The following is a 19279-nucleotide window of genomic DNA, read 5'->3' as shown; positions in this document are numbered from 1 at the left end:
AGTTAACTGAGAATAATTAAGGAATTTAGTTTGAGATAACCTGCCAAAAATTTTCAGTTTGACAAAATTGAAGAAAAATTGAAATGAAATTTTATTAGTGAATTTATTTCAACTATGTTACGGATAGGTGAACTTTTAGGATATATCTGGCCTTGGGAACTGGGTCTTCTTGCGGGCCGATTTTGCAGTTTACCGAATAAAAAGAAACAATCAACCAAACTAATTAAAATTAAATATTTAAATTTGGGGTGTTAAAAAATAGTGAATCTAAAATTTTTTGGAAAGGTGGGCTCAAAAACCGAACCGCTTCCACATTTTTTACCATATCATGTAAAGGATGGATGGCATTTCTTGAAATTTGATATGTGAGTTCTGGTTGTTATCAGAACTAACTGTCAAATTTTTCGCGGAATTCGGATGGCACAATACATATTGTGGTCGATTATGTGCTGACCAATTCAGATTTTTTTAATTTTGAATTTCAAAACTCAAAGTATGTAAGTAGTTTATTGAGTAATACTGCTAAAAATTTAGAGTGTAAATTTAATGTTACTTCAAAAATAATAATATTATTTATAATTTCACAAAAACGAGACCGCAATCCTTAAATAATCCTGCTTTCTTTAACAATGAAAGTAATGAAAAAACAAAATGATTAAAGTCGGTGATGGTTAAATTTTAACCAAGCATTAAATTTAAAAATAAAGTGAAAGTTTACAAAACCAGTAGGAAAAACTAATAAAGGTCTTTCAGAATTTTAAAATTTTTCTAGGATAATTTATATTATAAGGTTTTTCAGTTGTTATTTGAATGCTTTTTTTCGGTTTTTTCTTAAATCCTTAAAGAAATTTAATTTATTTTGTGGTTTCGCATTACATAAAACTAAAAATCGTCATGAAATGTTTTCAAACAAATTCCAAAGCTCTTTCTACATTAAGTTTATGAGGTTGTATGTGATAATTTTATAGAATAGCTAAGACAATTAAAATCTTTTAGAGTATAAGTGTGAATCCAATGCAAAATTTTACAGAAAATTTAATTTAGCATTGTGCAAAAATTATTCAGACATCGTTCCCCTAACCATAGATTAGAAAGAGACCTATAAAGCAAAGACAAATAAGGCAAATGAACGGGTGTGTTATTTAATTTTGTGGGTACAATTATTGCTAACCGAAATTTTAGAAACCTAAAAAGTAAAAATTATCATTATCTCATAAAATATAATTTATCATGAAAGCACTAAATCATTTTTGATAGAAAAATCCATAAATATATTTTGTTTAATTATTTATTTATTGGCCAATAATGTTAGGGTTTTGTAAAAAATTAAATTTTTTAATTAAAAAAAACAAAATTCAGAAATCTTCTTTAAGAATCACTTTTTTAACCAAGAATAATTGGGGACTTTAGCATATAAGAATTTCCCGAAAATTAATTTACGAGTACACTTTGTGATATCGTAGACTTTTTTCGATTAAAATGTCCTTTATTAATAAGGACCTTCAAAGATAGAACAAAAGTTTCTTGTCTGATCATATGCTATTCTTCCACAAAGTATGAAGGCCACGTCATCGATACAAAATTCGAATAATGAAACAAATTTACACAAGTATGTCAAAATATTACATGAATTGGCAATATATTTACATGAAAACATTCAAGGCGCAGTAAAAAGTTTCTATTAGTGTAAAATTTCGAGATTCATAAAATTTACTTGATTTCAAACATAAATTAATATTGTTGATTAACATGAAAAGTAACAATAACAGCAATTATTTTTTAAAATCGCATACTTATAGAAATATTTAGAATTGTAGATCGTATTTAACAATAGCCTGACGTCATGGAATTTGACTTGAGTTAATTATATAAATAACTTATACATAAACTCAAACAATGAGAAATTTAAGAAATTGGATGTTTGGTAATACTGTGATACTGAATATTGATCTGTTTTTGTTTGGTAAAACTTCCTTATTAGTAATTCTGGAAACCTTTAAATATCAAAAAGTATTCGATAGTTTCTAATATAAGTTATTGAAACGTTGAAATATCCTGAATTTATATTGTTCTGCATAAGTTTAAACTTGACACAATATAGTAAATTATATTTAGTTTAAATAATTTCTTTATAATTCTTTCTCAATTCACACAGAGCCCCATAAATAGATATTTACGTTTCATTAAATTTAAGAATTTACGTTCAATTAATGTAAGAATTATAGAAATTTTAAATAATAAATTATTTATAATTAAAGGATTATATTACATTGATAAAAATTAAACATTATGTTTTTAAAAGACAAGCTCTTTTTTGGCAAATACCCAGAAGGAATTTCGGAAAAAATATGTTTTATTTTTGTGATTAATTCATTTTAAAGAATGTTTATAAAATTTTCTTCATTATTTTAAGACTTAAATTTAAAATATTAAATAGTATTAACTTAAGGCAAGTGAATATTTCGTTTATTCAGAAAATTTAAAAAAAATAATTTAAGAATTCTAATTATTTTTGTTTTTGGGTAATCGTTGAGGGGATAATCATTTCGTTTTCTCAATATCAATATTGTCTCCTAATCAAATATCAATATTGTCTCCTAATAATTAATATTGAATAAGACTTTATTTCACTTCAAAAATAAATAAAAAAATGAAATATTAAATTTCATTAAGCTCTAATTTAATTATAATTATAATTAAAATAACAGTTTAACTTTAATAGAATCACAGATCACAATAATTTGAATAATAAATTCGCAAGTTACAGCTCCTGAAAATATGCAATATTAAATCAATTGGAAGGTATGTAATTAAACTGTTAAACAATGAATTTCTAAGGTCCATGGGCTTATATTTCATTCTTAATTTAATTTCATTTCCAAATGTAATTTTAAGTTTTTGTTAAGCATAAGTAGGAACAATAGAAATGCGAGAGCAATATTAGATTTAAAAAACCTTTTATTCTATCTAACGAAAATGAATGTTTAAATTATTGAACAGAGTCAACAAATTTTTGGAAATTCACTTTTTTGCATATTGAGAAAGTATAATTTGAAATACGGTTAACAATGTATTTTGTTTATAATCTTGTAATTAAAATACTAATTAAAATTTTTCGAAATGAAACCTGTCCAACCTTTAATTTCATATTAGAAAAAATATGGGCTGTCACGTACAGTTTAATTTGCAAAACAAATGATAAGGGTTTTAGTCAAACACGCACATCCACATTTGAATTCCAATCGCACCAGTACTTACTTCAGTAGTGAAATCTTAAATGGTTAGAACAATATCACAATATAACAAAGATTTTAACAAAACACATTAAAGATTTTAAATAAAATGAAAGTTGACTCTGTTCATTCAACTGCAGAATAAAAGCAAAAAAAATAAATCAATTTAGCCACTATGACTATTGTAAGTATACCAAAACTGCAACCAAAATTAATTTCAGCGTAACAAAAGTTCTATATACGAGTTTTGCCAAAATTTCAACAACAACATCATTTAGCATGACATTAGCCAAACCCGAAGAATTAATGCTATAGAGTTAATTATATAAAATCAATTAAATATGATCAAAATGGAACTAATATAAAACTAGATTTCGGTAAAGAATGGATTGAATAGCGCGGAAAATAAAACCGTTAAAGCAATCGCATTAAAAAATTTGAGTTACTTCACAAAGATGAATTAAAGACTATTGGTACTAAATGTAATTATTTGCAAGACTTAATGTGTAATATCGAAAGAGTTCACTTTTTTTATCCAGTTTTTTTGCTTCTCTTGAACATTTCATAAATTGTTATGTACATGTTATCATAGTTTTGTCGACGATATGTAACTATATTCTAGTACCCGAGCAATTCTAGAGGTTATTTACCTAAAGTTTTTGACTACTTAATAAAAAAGACAATGAAACTTTATTAAAATAAATGGATTAGCATCAACTTTCACTTATGTACTAACAAAATACAAATTTTTGTCAATATTTCAAATTCCTTTTTCTCAGTAAAGTTGTTCTCATGTGCAAACTGGTATTAATTATACTGGTATAAATTTCATTAGAGTTTTTCTATTCTATAAGCACTATATTGTTTATATTTTATTGTTTATATATTTTTCAGTAAATGTAATGCAAATATAATTTTATGTAATTTTTAAGAATAATATAATATGCCCTAATAAAAAGTTATTATACAACCATTATTTTGTATTAACTAGCATTCCATATGTTGACAAAATTTAATTCTTTAAATTGAAAATTTTCCTTAATAAATTTTCTTGTTAGTGTTAAATGAATTTCAGAAGAATAATTAAAGAAAATTTTTTCAGATATTTTCTTAGAATAATAAAAATATTTTTAAAAACCAGGAGTAAACGATTAATATAGGAGTAAACGATTAATAAATACCAATATAAAGGAATGATTTCTTTAAATGGACAGACAAAAAGATTCTAATCTTAATAATAAAATAATATCAGGTATAAATCTGATTTAGTTTTAAGTTTATTTAATTGACCTCTTATTTTATTCTTGATATCTGTATTACATTCTAAGAAGAGGATATTTTTTAAAATTACCTACATAATTACATACTAGATAGCGAAAGAAAATTATTGTGTATAAAAATCTTGTTCAAAGATTTTCTTCTCTTTAAATTTTTCCATGTAGAAAATTTTTTAAATTATTTTGTACAAAAAAGAAATGGTTTTCAAAGTTTAACCCTTTCATTCGTCATTCATCGAATGAAATATGAAAATATCACTCCAGCAACATTTAAATGATAATGAAATGAGTCCGCACGTTGATTCCAAAATCACCATCAAGGAAAGCTTATACTATGACATGTTTTACATAAAACAAGCGCAATAAGAAAACGGGAATGAGTTAATTTTTACAGATTTTATGGCCTAAATCCAAAGGTTTGAGTTTCTCAGTTCATACAAATTGTGACTGATAAAAATTCTGCTGATGACAACAGTGTAATTTTGTAAATGCAAAATTGTAATATTCAACCTTGTTATGGTAAATCTATATTTTTACTATACTAGAACGACAAATAAGCAATTCAGCCAAAATGATTAATTGACTGCACTTATTAGAAACAAATTCATATGTAAAATAAATTAAGTCTATACCCATTCTTTAACATTCTTTTCATAAGAAAGTAAATTTACCAAATGATTTTTTGTTTAACATTTAGGATTAAATTCTCAATTTAGAATAGAATTATGAGACTAAATAAGTTATCCAAAGTCTTCATTTCAAAATAATCTTTGAATTTACAAATAGGTGAATCTTTAATAGGCCAGTATATTATCGAAAAATTTCTTAAATTTAAAAATTTTCACTTACCGATATGCACCTCCCATTAATTTATTAATAACTAAACCTATATCATGCAAAGTATATACATATCCTTTTGGTATATGTGGTCTAACGTCTCTTAAAATATATCTATAAATCAAAAAAGAGAAAGTTATAATTAAAATTTGCAACATAAATGTTGATGTTTATGTTTTGAATTAATTTACCCTAAAGTATTAGCTGGTCCATGTTTTGTATTATATAATTCTTCTAAACGGGGTATTGTCAAAAATTTTTTCATCGAAACGCCATTCTCTAATAATAATTTAACGAAATCGATACGATCATGTTCTAATGCTTGCATCATTGCTTCATCGAGTGCACCTTAAGAAATTTTTGTTTTCAAAACAGATAAATTTCAGTCAAATATTTTAATAAAAAAATTATATAGATTTACTAAATTGGAAAAAAATTTACGAATAGTTGTCGCTATTATAAGGGACTACATTATTAATAAATATTTTTGTTCGATAAGTAAAAGTACCTGACGGCCATTCTTGACCATAAACAAAAATTTCTGTTCTTGCTATATCAACACGATTCCATGTTAATGCTAAACTAAGTTGTTCCGGTGGACTTAAATGTTGGGATTTAAATAAGGCTGTTAATATTGTCTGATCCAATTCTTGAGCTTCACCATCTGGTTTCTCCTGTATTCGAAAGACGGTAATCTAAAAAATAATAATGAGTATGAAAAATTAAATTAATTTTTTTCTTAAATTAATTTTCTTTAGGTAGTTTTTGCTGATGTAAAATTTTGAGAGACCTTTTTTCTTATATTGAAATTCTAAAATTCATCATTTTTCAATGTCATGAATTTTCATTTATTTCATAATTTAGTTGAAAAATCTACCTATTTGTCTATCTATGTTATAAATTCAATAATAATTTTATTATAACCTTGTTAAATACATTATTAACTTTCTTGTGAAGACAATAGACTCTTTAAACTTGATAGCAATTGAGCAAAATCAAATGTAATTATTAGAATTTAAGAATATTTATGTTATAGCTAAGTAATCTTCAAATATTACTTTATTTCCGTAAACATATTATTTAAATAATAGAAATTTTCATAACTCCAAGCGTTTAGCGTATTACATTATGATCTGTATGTAAGCTTTCTTGTATTTATCGTGTATGGGATAAATACAATAAATGCATTAAGATCACATTAAAATCACATAAATTAAACTCCAACATTGAGAAGCAATTTCATCGGATAGTTTTCTATTGATTAGAAATTTAAACTTTTAGGAAAGCGTATTCTATCCGGCAATATAGCTTTTATAAAGGTATGGAAATAATCTTATGAAACAAGGAACAAAAATTAATGCTATAAACACATAGCTGACTAGTTGTTCTAAACGTTAGTTTAACGATTAGTTTATTTAACTAAACGAGAGGGCTTCATAAAAATATGAAAATTTCTTTCGTAAACTGATTTAAAAATTCTTAATGTTCAGTTTACGAAAGTTCATTATTTGCTTCCTCTTATCATCAAAAAGAGCTTAAATATTCAAACTAAAAATTTTTTCTCTGTTTTGTTTAAAAATTGTTAATAATGTACTAATAGGAATAGTTTTCTTAAAGTGCTATGAGTCGAAAAAAACCGATAGAGCCTCAAATTCAATATAATGAAATTTGGCGGCCAAAAAAGTTCGAAAATAAAAGCAATGCCTAAAGTTTATTTAGTCAACCATGCAATAAGAGTGCTTTTAAAATTCTGCTATTAAATTACTATTTTAAATTCTTTTTAACTTACCAAATTTTTATTTCTAGTGCACTGAAGGAGTTCATGGTATAACTTTTCTGCTTGCTCAAAACCGACTTCAAATGTTTTTTGTATTGTGCCAATTAAATATTCTCTCATTGACTCCAGTACAGGTTGCTCATCTCCATCAGAAGCATATCTACAATAAAGTAATTTAATAGGTTTTATTTCAACATAACAATTTTGGAGAGTCCTTTAGAATTAATGAAGTCTAACTCATAATAACATCTAACTCATTTTCTTGACTTTTCTCTTTAGAATATCTAATTTTATACCACACTATATTAAAACTTTTAATTTACATAAAATACGAACAAATAATTTAAAGAAAGAGTTGAGCTGTCCTGAATTTTTAAGTTTTCAGCAAAATATATTCGAAAACTTAATATATTTCTCAATAATTTATTAATTTTTAACTTAGAGGTTAAAGAAACTAAATACCTAAATAAAATTTGGTATGATTGTAAAAAGTTTGGACTTTTCTTTTCGATTTAAACTCTTTGTGATGTCCATGTGTCGTTTATTTAATTTTGTAATTTTTGTTCTACTTAATTTGTTATATAAATTCAAAAAGTAAATTTAAATTAAGTTTTAAAGGAGTTTACATAAAATTTTTCCAGTTTAAAATTAGTTTCAGACTCTCTGTGAATGATGGCGCTCTTGGGAAACGCACATGTTTCATTTAGTTCAAAAACTTTATAGCTAAAATGAATTTACTTTGAATTTCAGAGGTGAGTTTCTCACAAATTAAGCATAGAAGGTATGAGTGAAAATTTTTACATAAAAATTCTTTCGTAGAAGAATTTCTTAATATTTTGTAATGAGTTTTGAAGTTTACGTATGCTTTACGCAAGTTTCTAAAATTTTAAATGAATATTTTTATAAAGTAATTTAAAAAATAAATGTGTTCATATTTATTCGAAAATTTAAACATGAACTTGAAAAATATGTGTTTATTTTTTTAGTAGCAAAGAGCTATTTAAAAGATATGAGAGGATCGAGCTATACGTCAGAAATTTCCTTTTAATTTTTTTTCACAAATATTTTTTGCTCACAAACATGACGTCATTCAAGTCAATTACTGATACTAGTGTAAAAACTAATGAAAAAATGATGGGGTTAGTTGGGCATTAAATTAAGGAGAACCCAAATTGTACCTCAATGTTCAGAATGGAATTCACAAGGAAAATGTTAAATTGGTGGTTTGAAAATTACTTGGTGTAACAATAAATTAAGAAATAGGTAACAGTGACAAAAGAAATTAAGAAATAAAATAAAGCAGAGTGCAATAGAGAAGCTATATGGAAGTTATTGTTTTGAAATGGCCATAAAAGGTGTAATTTATAGCAAAATTAAAATTTAAATAATCATTTTTAACTTTTTAGTGATTTTCATAAATTCTCATAAAATGTTCTTAATTTCATCTTTACATTTTCAATATTGTTGTTGAATTGCTTACCAGTATAATTGCAAGTTTGAATTTATACAAGATTAAAATTAAGAAGAAACTTTGATGGAGTAATTTCAACAACGTACTTTAATAATAAAATGTAAAATGGGTAAGTCTGCACTTGAATAAATATTTTACTTGAAATATACTTCTTAAATAATTCTTTAAAACTTATACTTCTTGAATACTTCTTGAAAAATACCTTCTTAACTGTAAATCGAAACAAAGTTACGGGCTCAATTAAATTCATGTGATATTCTCATACCCTGAACCTTCGTGAAAAATAATATATTAACTTTGGTATGGAGTTTGTAATCACTTGAAGGAGTCGTCTGTGGTATAGAAATGTATGCTGTATATTCTTGTTCAGCGTAAAATTATGCGTTGAGGTACTGAGGTATGTCTGTACGCCAGCCTGCCCATTCATTCGAAGGATAGCTCAAAAACGAATAACACAATCGACACTAAGCTTTTACAAGTTTTTTCTTCTCTGCTAAAACCGTTCGCTGTTGTAATTGGACCAAATCGGACAAAGGGTAAGTTAAAAAGGTTCGTGTACCTGCCATACTACTCCAAAAACTAATTTTAAATATTTGGAAAATTATGCGCAAAGTTTCTATAGTTATAATAGTTTTACAGGTTCGAGTAATTGCTATACAAGAATGAAAGATGCAGGATATGCTTCAGTCGGTTTATACCGGCTGAAACGTATTTACGTCTTTTAATCTCAAATAATTCAAAATTTGTCTCAATTTTCAAAATTAAACTAAGTGCTGCTTAAGTTTTTTGTGAACAATTTTTGTAATAGCATAAAAAACTCAACTGTCAATATTTCAATAAAATTTTTCTTTTTCAATAGTACTATGCATTTAAATTTGTGAAAATAATGTTACAATTTAAACATAAAATCTAATAAAACTATGGGTAACTAAAATTATTTGATATTTTATTTTCTAACATAAAAATAACATTCACTTAAAAGTGTGAAGCGTATAAAATAGCAAACGTTTTCCAAAATGAATTTATAAAATGAAAACATTCAAATGTGACGGATGAACTGTGAATTTTCAAGTAGCGTATGTAAAAACTATTTAAGAGAATTTTTTTTTCTTTCTTTGTTTCAAAACCTCTGCATGTATAGAGCATCTTATTCAATTTGAACACAGCACGTACAAAATAATCATCCTAGTGAGTTTCCATTCTGTTTGGTTTTTCTGTAGCACGAACGTTGAATATTAACACTGTCTAATATTCATTGTTGTGGCCATTTGAAGAATTCAAAAGGTTTTTTATTATTCATTTTTCATTTTTGTTTTATTTTTCCTTTTATTGTTTTTGGAAAAACATACACATATGCACATATTTGAATTGTACAACATTGCTTTGGATATGTAGAATTCAAGAATTTTCTCAATAAAAATATTTTTCGACTCAATCCATATTACTCGTATAAAAGACAAAAACATATTGGATGAATTTTTATTGCAAATTAATTTTTGGTAAATTTTTTTTAAAACTTTATTGGCCATGTTAAATAGAAAATTTTAATATGTTAATAATGCAAATACAAGTAGATTCTGTTGAAGTTTACAAGTTGAAATGCAAATGGTAAAGTTCAAATGGCTTTAAAGAATATTTTAAAATATTTTGGAAAATAAGAGAAATTGAATAGAAATTATTTTATTTTAATGAATGCTGCAAAGTCCATGAAACAGTCGGGAAAATTAATATTTGATGTTTCATTTATATTGCATGAAGTAAAAGGTACAATTTTTGTTGTTCAATATTAAGACATTGCCGAACGATCAGAGAAATCTCCCCGTTTTGAAAAATGTCAGTGTACGACCGATCGGGGAGATCTTCCCGTTATAAAAAATCTCAGTGTACGACTGATCGGAGAAATCTCCCAGTATGACAATATAATGCAATGGAGTATTGCATACATTGTTTTAAGTATATTAAATATATATATTATTATATTATATATTTTGATGCCCTCCATATATAACGGTATGAGCTGCAATACAACTCATAAAAGAAGGCGATATGCAAAGTTTGGACATTATGGTTGAAGAACCTTCGACAAGTAGGGAAAAAGCAAAACCATCGCCAAGGTTTGATCCACCAGATAGGCTTTCAATGGATGTGAAGAAACACAAGCTTGTCCCAATTGTTACTGGCGGCAAGAAAAAATATTCTCACAGACAATGTAGAGTCAGTTTTTCTAATGGAAAAACTGGATATACTCCCTATATTTTTAAAAATTGAGGCGTACCATTACACAAACTTACATGTTTCGAAAGATATCATACTTTACAGAAATACTAAATTTTACAAAATACTATTTTATGTCACTTGAATTAAAATAAAAGCATACTAATTAACATTAGATTATTTTTTGTTTACAAATACGTAATTGTTGTTTATATTTGAGAACTTCACTAGTTGTTCGCATGTCAAAAATGCGCGGTGGATTCTTATGTTCAGTTGAAATTCGTGCGGTCGGCAATGTGTTAATTAAAAAGTGATCTTATTCATTATTTTTGCACTGTAATTTTAAAAAATGTAATAAATTCTTTATAACAAAAATTATAGCACCACAAACTAAAGAATGTGATCATTTCTCTTAAATAAACTTTAAATGAAAAGCAGATTTTTGAATAAGTATACTTTTAATCATACTTTTTCAATATGGAATTAGACATACTCTGTATGAGCTAATAAATTTCCTGAGTTTCTAAAATAAATAAGTAAACAATTTATTTGTGAAAGCTCTCTTGTTTTTTGCAGTAAAAAGAAATGATGAACAACACTAAAATTAGTGAAATTCCACCAAAATTCATTAAATAATTTAACAGAAATATTTTAAATGAAACATTTTTTTTGTTGAATTCCATTGAACAATGTTTTTCGAAATTCCGTTGAAAATTCTCACATTGGTCGTACAAAAATTTTGCACTTTCTGGAATGGAAAAACTTAATTAAGTTGAACTAAAAATGGCAGAACACAATCTATTAGATAATATAAATAAAATTAAATGAATTGATTAATTATATTAAAATTGACTAAAAAATTTATGACATTAATGAACTTTTTAACTCATGTACGAGCGAATATTAGAAGGGTATTATAAATTTTCCGTTCCATTTTTAACGCTAAGAAATAGACGCTTGAAATATATACATAGATGAAGGTATACATTTTTGATCAGCATCGAGTTCTTAGAACCTGTTGAGTTGGGCACATTGTTTTCATATAAACTTTGTACTTACTTATGAGGGTTTATACAATGGTATATGGTGGTGCATTAAGATAAGAGACACTGAACTATGCAGAAAATATTGATATAGGTGTGTATCACAAAGTTGACACGGTCTACTACTTTAGTTAGTTTTTTTTTAAATTTAAAAATTTGTAAAATTGGGAAAATGTTTTTTAAAGAAAATTCATCAATTTTTTTTCTATTTATTAAAAATATTTAAAAAATAAAATATTGTAAATATAGAAAAATAACAAAAAAATGTTAAAAGAGCAAAAAAAAAACATACTTACTTGTGCACAAAAGCTATTAAATCAGCAGCTCTACCGGATCCATCACAAACAACAACAGGAACTGGCGGTGTATCAGTAACATATTCTAGAACGGCACGTATTGTATTCGTTCCACCTTCAATTACTAAACAAACAACTGGTGTACATGAATGTGTAACTATAAATGTATAACACATAACTTTAATTATATACTTTTATACATATAAATGTTTTTATTTTCTTAACATAATGTTCATGAAATGAAAAATACATGAAGTCTATTTGAAAAATTTTGTAGACTTGCCAAATTCTGGCAGAATTATCTCGAGAAATCGCTAAGACAATGCAGAATCGACAAGGGCCTTGAAAAAATAACCTAAACTAGAATATGCCCGTTTCACATTGCATTCTATAAAAAGTTGATAACATGCATTTATGAATTTTTCAAATAATTTTGCACAAAAAATCTTCCGAGGAGTCAAAATTTTTTTATTAGATAATGCAAATATTTATATTGAATAATAATTTTTACCCCCCACATAATTTTATTAAAAGGCTTGTAAAAAACATTTCATCATATGGGTTACACGGGAAGGCACTTTAATTACATTTAATTTCTACTGAAACTTCAATACTGGATTTAATACTGAATGGTGTTGTGTAAATACTCCGTCCATATAAAAATTTTAATAGCCTGAGCTCATACCGAGATACTGCTTTCAACTTCTTTATTTTTATTATTATTTTTATAGATTCTGCATATATTAAACACGAATTGTTTATGCTGAAAAATTAAAATTCTTTTATAATATAAATTGTAAATTCAGACTCAATTATTCCATTCATGATGGAATGATTTTATAAATAAATTCGGATCAAATGAATGTTTCGTAAAGTAGCGCTTTTCCCTTGAACAAGGGGAAAAATCTTTTCTGAAAAGAAAATCTACCAAATTATGTTAGCTTTTAAAATAACATTCATAAGCAAGTTACGATGAAGATTTATATTTTTTGGTAGCTTGCTTTTTGGTTATTTAGAGAAACGACAACTTGGAAGAGGAAGGAAGTGGAAAAAATTTTCTTTTGAACAAATAATTTATTTATAACTGTTTAAAAGATACTAGAGTCTAGAAAAAAAATCTAGAAGAAGATATCAAAAATTTGAAAAAAAAGCAACTGGTTTTAGATAACAGTTAATTTTAACCATCCTTTTGTAATTTTAAAGTTCATCTATGTTATTCCGCGAAAGAAAAAAAATATTTTTGCATCTAATACAAAACTAGTCAAAATTTGGCAAAATATGCTATTTTTACCTTAAGAGAGTGCACAAGTTTTTTAAACTGACACAAGAACGGACAGACGAACGAACAAAGTCAAACTATTTAAGGCCTATTTTCATTTTTTTTTGGAAAAATGCTAAAAATAAGTTGAATTATTTATGAATTAAGTTTTTTTTGTCACAATTTTCAACTTTGGAAAAACCTAGTAAGAATAATATTATCCTTTATTCAAAAAAGTAAAAATAAATGTTCGCTTTTTATGAATTTTCAATTAAAATCACGAAAGGATATTAAGGAAACTCATTCATGAATGAATTACTAATGAGTAAAATAAGATGTAAAATATTAAAGTATTAATATGTATGTGAACAAATTTGTGAACAGCTACACGTCAATTTGAGTTAAAAAAATTGAATTATATTGAATTTTAAATATAGTAATAAAAGGACAGCTTTTTGACCTATACAACAAGTTCAGATATTTATTTTTTCATTGAAATTAATATTCCTTTTTTTAAATTTTATTAATTTATTTAATGACTTAGTTAAGTAACTGTTTAAAATTTTGAGCATATTTCAATAATTTTGAAAATTTTTAAAATTTAAAATATTTAAATTTAATGTAAAATCGTTTAGTATTTGACCTTTTAATTTTCCTTAGCCAAATAATTACAAATAAAATCGTCGCCAGTAGCGCAATTTTTATGCAGAAGTGGTAAGAGAATATTGTTTCTAGTCTTTTTATAGAACAATATTGGTGAAAAATTTATCAAATCTGAATTTATAATAAAAATTGTAAGTAAAATTAACTGTCTGAAGTGATATTAGTAAATTCGAATGCAATTGGAATAACATAATTTTGTGTAACTTTCAAACTATAGAAACTTTCTGAATAATACAACAATGCTAAAAAAATGCTAAAAAATAGGGTCAACCTAGGTGCGGCCTTACTGGTATGGCCACATATTATTCATTTTCATGAAACTTACAACTCATATAATTCAGATAGAAGCCCAATAACATCTACATTATATTTTCTATATATGTAGTTAATATTTTCCACAATGGTTTATACAAACTTATTTAGAAATTATTTACCATATTGTTGATGACTTGATGTAAAAATTATTTATTCTTAAAATGAACATACAATACATAATTATTTTTTATTTATAACATATGTTTTTATTTTATTCAGCTTACTTCAGGGCTTAAAGGATTCTTTAGGGATTACATAATATTTACATAAGAAAAATTAATATGGTTAGTATTATGATTCTCCTAAATCTCAGTAGTTTGAAATATTGAAGGCACGTTCTTATAGAAAAAATATGGCTAAAAATAGTCATACCGCACAAATATGATATTGTTAAGGAAGGAAATAAAAACACTGGTATTATGTAATATTGGATTAAATAAACAATGAAGTAGTCATTTTTTAACTTTTACTTAAAACCGCAATGATTAAGTATTCACTCAATGAAAGATTTTAAAACAACTTTTAACAAATGAGTTTTTATTCTAAAGATGAAGCAAATGCTAAGAGTTAAATATTTATTCAGGAATTTTATATACATGCGATCATAAATTAAATGAAAGTTCACTGATTTTGAATTTTCATAGTTTTTATAAGAAGATGTTTTGGCTTTTTAATTCGAAAAAAGTGCGTTAAAATTATAATTTTCGGGATATTATGAGTTTTAAGATTTATCTTCAAAATTTTTTACTGACCCGATTCAATTTGAATCATAAATAGTTTCAAAATGTACTTTTCCCAGTTTCATTTTACAAATTTCACTCTATCTTCTTTTTAAAGACCCATAATATATAAAATTTTTATTTTACCTTTCAGCTAGAAATTAGAAATTTTTATACTATTGCTAGAATTGAGAAATTTATTTCTCTGGAAGAAAATTTTCACCTATCTCCCTTCCACTCTAATTATTACCTCCCAAAACTACCAAAATTTCAATTTTAGGCATTCCATTGTTAATTTTACAGCATCGTTAATTTTTTACAAAGGGAAAGAGGTAGTGAAAAAGGTTCTTTAAACTGAAAATACATTGAATGATAATAAATGACCCAATCAGCTGTATTCCATAAATTTAGTCGTAAAAAAATTAACATAACTGCAATAATTATGTCACATGAATTTGACATTAATTGGACAATGTACATAACTTATTATTAGGAACATTATTTTTGATTGAAAGTACTTATTAGTTTTACTTTGTCCGTTTGAACGTCCGTCAGCCTTGTGTCTGTTTACAAAACTTTTATAAAACTTTTACTTCATTAGATCATTTCTCCACTTGTCAATGTGCTGCTTTATAAATTGTTAATTTAATCTAAATTCATTAGTATGAACTTAGCTTCGATTTTAATGCTCCTATATATTCAAGAAATATAAAAACACACATAATGCATAAACATACACGTAAAACATACGTCAACATATTATATTATCTACGTATAATAAATAATATGTTGTATGAGAAAACGGACCAAGATTAAGAAATACAATGACGTAGCATTTCTTTCTGTTTGGTTAATTTTTTCTGTTGAGAGTAGCAAATCAGGGATTTCCGTATGAAAAGGATATTTTGTTTTTTGTATTTTTTGTTTCTTCAAAACGGATTTAACATTTATTGAAACTTTAATCGATTCGTCTATATAATATAAGAGAGGTCTGACAGCTTACAATATACAATAAAAAAGGTTGATCTTAAAAGAGAAAACAAAAAAAAAGTTACTGATGGATGTTTATATTTGTTCATATGTCCCTTTTCCATTTCCATAAATAAAAGGTCAACGTAATTGTTTTAAAAGTGAGCTATCGTTTTTTAAATGATCTCAACTTTACGTAGTAATTTTTAATACTATTTGTTTTTACTAAAGTACATATACCAACTTTCTCATAAACAAATTGTTTTTTCCCGTTATATATATAAAATATGTTGAATAGAAGGCAGATTCCATATAGGCAGTTTATTCTCATAGTTTTAAATCGAAGCGCTCATAATCGTCATCATTTTTTTGAAATCTATTACCAATACTTTTCTTACAAAAACAACTTGACAAATTGTTGACAATATTGCAGATATCCGGTTTTTTCACAAATGCAGTATATCGCAATATATAGTCAAAACTGCATTATATTTGTGTTGTTTACGTAACAGCAGTTTTCACTAAATAACAAATCTTTCTGACCTAATTTGTTCACAAACGTCGCTAGTTTTTTGCAATAAACAGGGAAATTAATATGAGTAGCACAGTTAAATTACATGAATATTTTAATATAATTTTATAGAATAGCTAAAATATATTGGATATTAATCACGTTATGTTTTTGCGGCATTGTGTTTATGAAAATTTCTATTACTATGAAAATTATGAAACGATATTTGAAAACTCTACATTCTGAAACAGATAATAAAATTTGAAAAGAGAATAAAATTTTTTCATTACAAGAATTTCTCACACAATTAAGTATGCGACTAACTTGATTATTAAAATTATTAAAATTACTTTTATTCATATACCAAAATATTTCAAATATTGCATAAATTCAGGATTAGGCAAAAAAAATTGGAAAAGTCTTTTACATATTTTCGAAAATTGCTCCAATTCAAGGGTTAATTGGGAGAGGTAAGAAAATAATTTTTTTATGCCACTGTTTCCTTTTTGCCTTTAACGAAATTTTAAAAAGTTTCCTGCTTCGGAAATGTAATGTACCTCTCGATACCTGGATAGTAGTGGAGGTGGAAAAAATATTTTTTCTATATTAATATTTAAACCTTCTTAAATTTCAGAGTTCTACAACTTATTGTCTAGATCTAGAAGAAAAATGATACCAAATTAAAAAAAAACATTTTAGATAACAGTTAATTTACCAGCCATTTTGTATTTTTAATATTCACAAAGCTGCCACTATTTGTTTGCGTTCACAAAATTTGAATGTTACGAAAATATTTATGGCTTCTTTAAAATAAGTAGTCACAAAATGGCATTTTTAAATTTTTAAAGAGCTACAGTTCTTAAAGAAGCAAATAGGTAAAAATTATCTTCTATTGAAATAAGATTAAAGGGTTAGAAATTTTGTAAAGGGTAGATAGAGTGAAACCAATACTTCGATAAATTTAAGATGGAATCATCTCAAAATGTTGATAAAATTATTAATATGTTTTTTCCTATTTCTCTTTGTTGAAAAATATTTTAGTGTATTTTTTATACAAATATTTTATACTTACACGGATGTAATTTCAAATTTGATATAAATCTTTCTAATTTCCGTCTTAAAATAAGTTCAGCACCATATTTTCCTTGTGTACCATTATCAACTAGTAAAAAATAAGCATGACGATTATTTAGCACGGCCAATTTAGATCTGCAATAGGAAAAAAATAAATGATAGAATAATAAAGTTGGGTCAAACCAATGGTTTGTATTGTAGCACTTTTCCCTTCAACAAGTGAAAATTCTGCTTTTAAATACAGTCTATGTATAGCTATCACACTATTAAAATTATTTCATTCATATACAAAACTATTTCTAGGATTGCATATATTTAGGATGAACGATTTATGCAGTCTTTGAAATAGATAAAAATTAATATAAAGAGGGGTTAACATAATGCTCGATTTTAAGGGTTAATTGTGTGAGTTAAGAAAAATAATTATATTTTTTAATTTCACGGAATTTACCGTTAGCTTTTTGCGTTTATAAAAATTTGGAAAAGCTTGCGGTTTCGGAAATATAAGGTCTCAAAAATTCAAATTTTACGAATTTCAAGAGGTGATAACTTGAGAGGGGGTGGAGATGGAAAAAAATTTTCTTCTAACAAAATGAACTATTTATTAATATCTAAAGGCTCCTAAAATTTCAAGCTTCTACAGTCTGGGGTCTAGAAGAAAAACGACATCAAAAATTTGGAAAAAAAGGACTTTAAATAACGGTAAATTTGAGCGGCCATTTTGTTTTTCTTAAGTTAAACTATAGTATACCGCGCAAGGAGAAGCAAGCCACTGCCTTTCTGCGTTTGCAAAACTTCAAAAATGCTTATGGTTTCATTGCAACAAATATTTAAAAAAGGCCGTTTTTAGGGTTTTGGGGGGGTATAACTTCTAGAGGGGGGGAGATAGGTAAAAATTTTGTTCTACGGAAATAAGTTTCTAGTGAAGATCTATGTACGTATTAAATTTCAGTTTTCTCTCTTCAAAGGTGTAGAAGTTTTGTAAACAGACACACGGACAGACGGACGGACGGACGGACGGACGGACGGACGGACGGACGGACGGACGGACGGACGGACAGAGTGAAACTAATAAGCACTTTTTTCAAAAAATTTTTTGGAAAAGTGCTAAAAAGAACCATAATTTTATGACTTGAAAAAGTTATAAAGCTTGTTAATAATAATATGAGTTGGGCTTCTGCTGTAAATGGAATTTAAAGGAAACAAAATTTAAAAGTATTTTTTGTGAAAATTTCCAATGACACACAGTTTTTATCAAATAGGATTACTTTCTGCATATGAAGAATTAATTGGGAGCATGTAGACTTGATCGTGTCAACTCTGTGGCTAATGATTTTAAATCCTATTTGATAATTGTTACACTGCTTCGCATAGCACTTTATTTTTAGTGTTTTTTTATTCATATATGGCAATTATCACATAAACTTATACCATGTCAAAGGCTTTTACAGAAAATAATTAATTAACATTTAAATTATTAGCAAAATAGTTTCTAAGGCATGACTAAACAACTTTTGAAGTTTTATGGGCAACTACCAAAATTTTTCAATATTTTCGATAACGATAATATTGAAAAAGTTTAACAATCTATCTCCTACAATTTTAGAGATACAGTTGTAATT

The 19279-nt window shown here is 26.1% G+C and overlaps 1 protein-coding gene across 13 annotated transcripts in view; it reads right to left on the bottom strand.

Annotated features, from left to right (window-relative positions):
- Positions 1–19279, bottom strand: part of LOC129611238 (transient receptor potential cation channel trpm) — a 248746-nt gene that overhangs the window by 29760 nt on the left and 199707 nt on the right. For all 13 annotated transcript variants that reach the window (XM_055524269.1, XM_055524268.1, XM_055524272.1 and 10 more), the window contains 6 exons: positions 17656–17792; positions 12149–12305; positions 7137–7284; positions 5856–6042; positions 5539–5695; positions 5360–5461 (listed from right to left, as the gene is read on the bottom strand). In XM_055524269.1, the coding sequence (XP_055380244.1) occupies positions 5360–5461; positions 5539–5695; positions 5856–6042; positions 7137–7284; positions 12149–12305; positions 17656–17792 (888 nt within the window). The remainder of the gene's footprint in view (positions 1–5359; positions 5462–5538; positions 5696–5855; positions 6043–7136; positions 7285–12148; positions 12306–17655; positions 17793–19279) is intronic.

Source organism: Condylostylus longicornis, unplaced genomic scaffold (assembly GCF_029603195.1).
Source record: "Condylostylus longicornis isolate FDR11 unplaced genomic scaffold, ASM2960319v2 ptg000048l, whole genome shotgun sequence".
Taxonomy (NCBI): Eukaryota; Metazoa; Arthropoda; class Insecta; order Diptera; family Dolichopodidae; genus Condylostylus; species Condylostylus longicornis.
This window is presented reverse-complemented; position numbering and strand designations above follow the sequence as displayed.